The 7,500-nt window shown below is 43.3% G+C and overlaps 1 protein-coding gene across 1 annotated transcript in view; it reads left to right on the top strand.

Annotated features, from left to right (window-relative positions):
* Positions 1-7,500, top strand: part of LOC307258875 (MAGUK p55 subfamily member 4-like) — a gene marked incomplete at both ends in the record, with an annotated part of 33,907 nt that overhangs the window by 5,838 nt on the left and 20,569 nt on the right. Inside the window, 2 exons of the mRNA XM_080038541.1 lie at positions 239-370; positions 6,453-6,534. Coding sequence (XP_079894667.1) covers positions 239-370; positions 6,453-6,534 — 214 coding nt within the window. The remainder of the gene's footprint in view (positions 1-238; positions 371-6,452; positions 6,535-7,500) is intronic.

Here is a 7,500-nt window from a genome sequence, read left to right as displayed (position 1 = left end):
ACCTGATGACATTCCAAAAACATGGATGCCTCCATAAGACTTACCCTCTCAATGTACAAAATGTAATATTAATATTTGTAATTCTCCGCTCAGGAGGATAATTCAGATTATTGGCAGAGGTGATTTTACACCAATGAGGACATATTTATGAATGAGGATATTGATTTTAGCTAATACATTACTTAAAATGTTACACAGTGTTCCTTTCTAAAATAAAAAACGTATATCTGTATTCCAGGCCCTGCTGTGGTCCCAGGACAGTGTGTCCCAGTCAGACTTTGGTCCCGTTCTCCCTCCGCTGCCCGATGAGCTGCCCGAGGACGAGGAGGCCATGAGGATAGTCTGTCTGGTCAAGAACAACCAGCCACTGGTCAGTACAAGTGTGTGTGTGTGTGTGTGTGTGTGTGTGTATGTCTGTGTGTGTGTGTGTGTGTGTGTGTGTGTGTGTGTGTGTGTGTGTGTGTGTGTGTGTGTGTGTGTGTGTGTGTGTGTGTGTGTGTGTGTGTGTGTGTGTGTGTGTGTGTGTGTGTGTGTGTGTGTGTGTGTGTGTGTGTGTGTGTGTGTGTGTGTGTATGTGTGGTAGTAAATATAGTAGTAAATATTTATTTTGGTCCATGACCACAAAGCATAATACATACACCGATCAATAATTTAAAAATTATTTTTATTTCAACAATATACTTTACTTTATGTATTCCACAGGTTAGTTTGATTAGCCCCAATAAGCAGAGTGTATCTTTGTTATTAAAGGTGCAGTGTGTAATATGACATCATCAAGAAAGTTCTACAAAGTTCTAGAATGCAACGCTCCCTGGGTAACCCCAACCCTTTCGAATAATAACAGAAGCTACAGTGGCCTTCAAGGACAAGAACAATTCTAAATTTTAAACAATGCACCTGATGACATTCCAACTATGACACTTTCAAGATGGCGGCACTAGGCCTTGGTCCAAGATATGCAGAAATATGGACATATATGAGACCCTTTCTAAGGGAAAAATAATAATAAAAAAAAAAATTCAGCTATTATGCACTAAATTAAATGTACTTATGGATATTATAATTACTTTCTACAAAATCTGCTAGGAAATAAAAAACAAAATTCTATACGCTGCAGGTTTAAAGAATGCTAGTATTATTAGAACTTATTCTATTGCTATCAACTTTTATCAATAGAAAAGCGAGAACATCCTGATGCTTCTGACCAGTTATCACCAGTATCACCGGGTTGAATACCTTGCATTTCTCACTGGGAGGCTCAGTCCATGTGATGTAACTTCTGCTGCAGTGGATTGTGGGTCAGAACCTCCATAAAGCTGCTGGTTTCAACACTAAAAAAACTAGCTTAGAACAACATGATTACATCTATCTATCTATCTATCTATCTATCTATCTATCTATCTATCTATCTATCTATCTATCTATCTATCTATCTATCTATCTATCTATCTATCTATCTATCTATCTATCTATCTATCTATCTATCTATCTATCTAGTTAGAAACACATCTCCACTGTACATTCTCCCCTCTAAGACCGGAGCAGAGCACAGAGGGATAGCAGGCGGCGGTGTGGGAATGATTCGGAGCCGTTGGAGCAGCTTACGTCGCTTCACACTGGAGCGTCTTGCCCCGGCGCGGAGGGCTTGGTCTGGGGAGGAGCTCAGGGCCGCGACCGAGAGTGAGACCAGACCGCTGCCCCTCCCCCGAGAGCGCGGGAACCAATCGCCACAACAGCAGCCCTTCCTACCGCGATACGAGTCCACCGGAAGCTGCTGCCTCCTGTGTCCGCAAACCACCGGCGATCTCTGGAAGAAAGGAATCCACCAATCGGCTCCCTCCGTTTTTAGTCCCGCCTCTTGCGCTGGTAAGAAGAGGACAATTCATGACATCATCAATTCATCTGTCATTCTTTCATTCGAGGCTTTTTCTGTCATCCAAGAGCAACCGTTCATTCACCAAGATCCTGGATTCACCATTTCATTCTTACCATGCTCAGTTTCTTCATTCATCCATCCATACCTACACCCTGGAAAGTCCGTAGTTTCCATCTTTTGATTGATTGAAGGCGACATCCAGTTAATCTATTCCTTGATCAAGTATCGTCAAACGTACCCCAGCAAGTTAAAAAAAAAACTCTTCTGTGACGTCCCTATATATAATATTCTCTTGGTTTGAACTTTGCCAGCTTTCTCTCATGGTCTTCAACATCCTCAATTTTTAAATAAATGCTTATATTTATTTTCCTTCGAGTTTGACAGAGATTCTTGGTCAATTTTGGTCCAAGTTTCTTCACACATATGATCCATCTCTTAATTCTTTCGTCCATTTCTGCATTTGCACATTCCCATTCCATGGACATCCATTGATCCAGGGTGCATCTTCCAACATACAAATATATTCAAAATCCTCACCATCTTTCCACAAAAAAAAAAATGTCTTTTTCGGTGTATTCCACTTTTCTCTTGATTCTAACTTTGCCAACTTTCTCTCTCATCTTTATTTACCCAGTCCAGAGATTTTCCATCTTTGAACGATTGAAGCCTACATCCAGTTCATCCATGTGTTCATCTATTTTGCACGGAAATAATGTTGTGTATTGCACTAAAGGTTGACAGTTAGAGATGTTAAATACCGGCTCAGTGTTCACTAATCCAATTCATCTCTTCATTCATCCGTTTCTGCATCTGCTCATTCCTATCCCTGGAAAGTCCGTCTTTTGAGCCATCTTGCGTCTTTCAATTTACAAACATATTAATCATCCTCACCATCCTTCCAACCAAATCACAAAGTCAACAAACAGTTCTGTGATTTTCCATCTTTCGGAGTGTACAATCCATCCTTCTATCGCCACCAAGTTAAAAAACTGTTTTGTCTTTTTCAGTGTATTTTAATCTTTTCTTAGATCCTAACTTTTCACTTATTTCTCTCTTGTCTTCATCATTTGCCTCTGTCCATTGTAGCCCATTCATTCCCAGATCCTCCCAAACCGAGTGAGCTCGAAGGCAGCAACGATAACTATGCCTACCCTCCACCACCCGTCCCAGCTTACAGCATCAGTCTTCCAAACTCCCCCGTGCTTTACAAGAAGGCCTCAACAACAACATCAAGGGGCCTCTCTAGAAACGTCCCTACCCCCGGAAAACACCAAAATACATCTGGAATAAGCCCCGTTAGGTCCAATACAGCACCTTCTAGTCCTAGAATTCATCGATCCACTCAACGACAAGGGGTTAGCAGTCTTGAAAGCTATCGAGGACATCCGATTGGGTCTCACAAAAATCGCCAAGAAGAGATACCGTTAAAAATGCATTACGCCACTTCTCCACGTCAAAATGGATCTCGGAATGAACCAAAGCAAGTTCGAAACAAGCAAAAGTCTCAGAAATATAGTGAACAAGATCTTGAATTCACTCATAGACATTGCAGTGTTGAAGAGCTGAGGCCTACAGTGCATACGGTGGCAAAAAATACACAAAAAGGCAATCAAAATGTCAGCCATCTTGGAGAGAAACAGGTGAAAACAACCACTCAACAGCAAGGGGTTAGTGTTGGCACTGTTTCAACCCGTAGTGGGCGTTTGAATGGGTTTTATAACAATAGCCAAGAAGAGCCTCCGTTGATAATGCACTACGCGACTTCTCCACGACACAATGGATCTCACAACCGACCAAAATCAATACAACAAAAACAGAACCAACCAATACCAGCTCAAAACAAGCCACATTCTCACAATCATCGCGAACTTCCCCTGACTTCTGAGCTTGATAGAAATCGCAGTGTTGAAGATTTTAGGCCTACTGTGCACACAATGGATTACACCACCTCTCCACGCCACAATGGATCTCAGAACAGACCGACACCAATACAAAAACATACGAAAAATCTTGTGCTCACTCGTAAAAATGGCAGTGTTGAAGAGATTGGGCCTACGGTACAGACAATGGCTTGCAGTACACAACAAGGCACATGTCAAAAAGTCGGCGGTTTTAGCCAGAAGATTGCCACAACAACGGGTGTGATCACAGACATTGCGGAAGAGCCTGAGAATACACAGGCTCTTAACTTGTTAGTAGAAGTTGTGGATAAGCTCCAGGGGCTAATCGTGGCGAACAAACACCCACAAGAGTTGACCGTGCCTGGGACAAAATTGCCCAAACCACGCACCCCTCCACAGCCGCCTCCAAGAGTGTCGTCACTTTCTCCTAAAGTGTTTCGCAAAGCTCCCACGCCATATCCAAGGCTGCTATCATCTTCATCCTCCTCCTCTGTGTCTTCTTCAAGCTCTTCCAGTGAATTTTCGCCCGTTTCTGAAGCACCCAGAAGTCCAAAACAAAATAACGGAGGTGCCAGGAAAACGGTGGTAACGTTTGGTGCCTCTGGTAGTAGCAGTAACGGACGGACTAAGCTCAACAATGGAGCGGTTTCTAGAGCCACTTTGGACGGCCGACAAGATTGTAAAAGAACTGGATGTCTGACGAGCAAGAAGAAGAACAAGAATAAGTAGACTAGACTCGAAACCTCAAACCGTCTCCTCTCCTTGTCTGCACTGCAATTTAAAAAAATGGACTAGGATAGATTTAGTTTTTTGACTTTTTTTTTTAAAGTCTCCTAACTATTAGTTTACGGAACACAGTTGAATGTTTGATATCAACTCCTGGACAACGAGCACCTTGAAGAGACTTTAGAAGTTGTTTTTCATCTTTGGATTTATCTCAAAAAAGCGGAAACAAAGCCAAATTATAAAAGGTACAAAGAAATTAAGTCCTCTTACATTTTCATCAGTGATCCTTCAAACAGTGACCATCGCCATCTTGTCTATTTCATTCTTTTAAGTTCATCTTGTCCGTCCCAAATGTTTTTTTAAACCTAAATGATCAATTTATTTATTTTTTTTAATTTTTTTTTGGCATTGTTATGCTTTATTGATAGTGTAGTAGTCTCGCAAAGCCAGACCAAACTACAGCAAGTAGTATGGTCTGGAAGCACTCTGTTTAGAGCCGTCTATTCGGGTGGGGAAACCGGGGGAAACTGGACTAGCCTGTTTGTATTTGTTTAAACCAATCACAATCATCTAGGGCGGGGCTAACCCCGGGAAGCAGCAGCGGTGTTCTGCAAAATAGTGCCGGGGGGGGACTTATTTTGATGGAACGTCTTCACGTCCAGAGACTGTCAGAGAAATGGCTAAACCCGCAAACGCCACACAAAAACTATTAAAGACAAAAGGAATATACATAGTGTGTTGCTTTCTAACCAGCATGTCAAGACACCATACACTTTAGCCCCCGAGGAGCTCACGGGATAACTTAACCGGAGTTAACTAGCCACGTAGTGTTATCTCTGGTAACATTATCATCGGCGGTTGAGAGGACGGCTACGGCGGTCGAGTAGAATTTTTAGCATTCGAGAACTTATGTCACCACCTCCTGTCGCTGTAGTCAGAGCCGTAGTCCGTCTGTTTACAGGCAGAACAGGGTTTTGACGTTGTGAGCGCTACACCAACTGCAGCAAGTAGCCGTAAGATTTGCTAGGTGATAGTGGAAGCCGTTGGAATCTTTCCCCGTCGCTAAAACACCGCTGCTTAGTCCCTCACCAAAGAAAGGGAACGGCGGATCTTAATCTAGCTGGTTATAAGGTCCGGTGCTCAATTCAAACCCCCACGCTTCATTTTCCAGAGTTTATGAGGGTATTTCTGCCCGGGGGTAGTTGTACAATGAAGTTGGACAGCTAGGCTAGGCTAAACTAGGCTGCGTCCCGGACCGCCGCCGCCAATATTATTATCCCGAAGTATAGCCATACTTTATTTCCGTCTACAGTAATGTGACTTCTCACACCCTGTGTGTGTGTGTGTGTGTGTGTGTGAGAGAGCGCTGCACATAAGCACACGGGTTGACTGTGAGCGAATTGTTTCCGAATTTGAGGGGGATCACAATAGGGGAAAGCCAGCAACCGGAAAAGGAGGGGGCTGCGTCAGGGCTGCGTTGCTTTTCGACGCAAGCGAATAGACGCTGGCGGAAGTGGTCATGCCAGACTAATAGTGTAGAGACAGAGTTGAAATGGGGCAGAGAGGGGAGTGACATGCAGAGAACGACCGCGGGCTGGAATCGAACCCGGGTCCGCTGCTGGCCGAGGCCCATGGGGGGGACCATAAATTATCCATCATAATCTGCTAATCTGCTTTCATTTCATTCTCCATTTGTATTCCTTCCCAATTTATATATCTCCCTCTATTTATGCAAAGCTTTACCAAAAATACCGGTAGTTACTGTGGCCACTGAAGGTTGTTAAACTGTGTGTGTGGTGTGTGTGTGTGTGTGTGTGTGGTGTGTGTGTGTGTGTGTGTGTGTGTGTGTGTGTGTGTGTGTGTGTGTGTGTGTGTGTGTGTGTGTGTGTGTGTGTGTGTGTGTGTGTGTGTGTGTGTGTGTGTGTGTGTGTGTGTGTGTGTGTGAGCAGGGAGCGACCATCAGAAGGGACGATGAGACTGGGGAGATCTTCATCGCCAGAGTGATTCACGGCGGACTGGCCGACCGCAGCGGTGAGACAAAACTTTATTAACTTTATTTGTAACTTGACATTTAAACATTTTATTTTACATTTTATTTTACCCATTTGTAATTAGGAAAAAGTATTTCCTGTGTGTCTATTTATTGTGTGTGTGTGTGTGTGTGTGTGTGTGTGTTCGTGTGTGTGTTTGTGTGTGTGTCTATTTATTGTGTGTGTGTGTGTGTGTGTGTGTGTGTGTGTGTGTGTGTGTGTGTGTGTGTGTGTGTGTGTCTATTTATTGTGTGTGTGTGTGTGTGTGTGTGTGTGTGTGTGTGTGTGTGTCTATTTATTGTGTGTGTGTGTGTGTGTGTGTGTGTGTGTGTGTTTGTGTGTGTTTGTGTTTGTGTGTGTGTGTGTGTGTGTGTGTGTGTGTGTGTTCGTGTGTGTGTGTGTTCTTTATTAACTTTATTTGTAACTAGCAAAAGTATTTCCTGTTCACACTCCCTCTCACTTACTCACACAACCTGTCTTAATGTTTCCCTTTATGGTTTTGTACATTGCATGATGTCAATAAAAAACATTTCACATGAAAAGCGTGGTGAAAATGTGAAAATGGGGGGGGCGCCCTTGGCACAGTGGGTAAGGGCGTTCCCCTCACCCCCCGGTCCCAGGCCCCTGCAGCAGACCCGGGTTAGAATCCAGCCCGGGTCGTTCTCTGCATGTCATTCCCCTCTCTGACACATTTCATCTCTGTCTCTACACACTGTCTAATAAAGAAAAAATGCCCAAAAAAATATCTTAAAAAAAAATAAGACAATATGAAAATATCCCGTTCTGCTGTGTGTGTGTGTATGTGTTCTTGTATTTGCTACATAGTGAGGACCAGAGTTTGTTTTTGACCAACAAAGTGAGGTCCTCTTCGGGAAGTGAGGACATTTTCCGGACCTCACTTTCTTTTGCACTGGAATCACTTCCTAAGGTTGTCTGTTTTTCTTGTGTGTGTGTGTGTGTGTGTGTG

The sequence above is a fragment of the Ammodytes marinus genome (genome assembly GCF_949987685.1).
Source record: "Ammodytes marinus genome assembly, chromosome: 12".
In the NCBI taxonomy this organism is placed as follows: domain Eukaryota; kingdom Metazoa; phylum Chordata; class Actinopteri; order Uranoscopiformes; family Ammodytidae; genus Ammodytes; species Ammodytes marinus.
The sequence above is the reverse complement of the archived record's forward strand: the minus strand, read 5'-3'. Positions and strand labels throughout refer to the sequence as shown.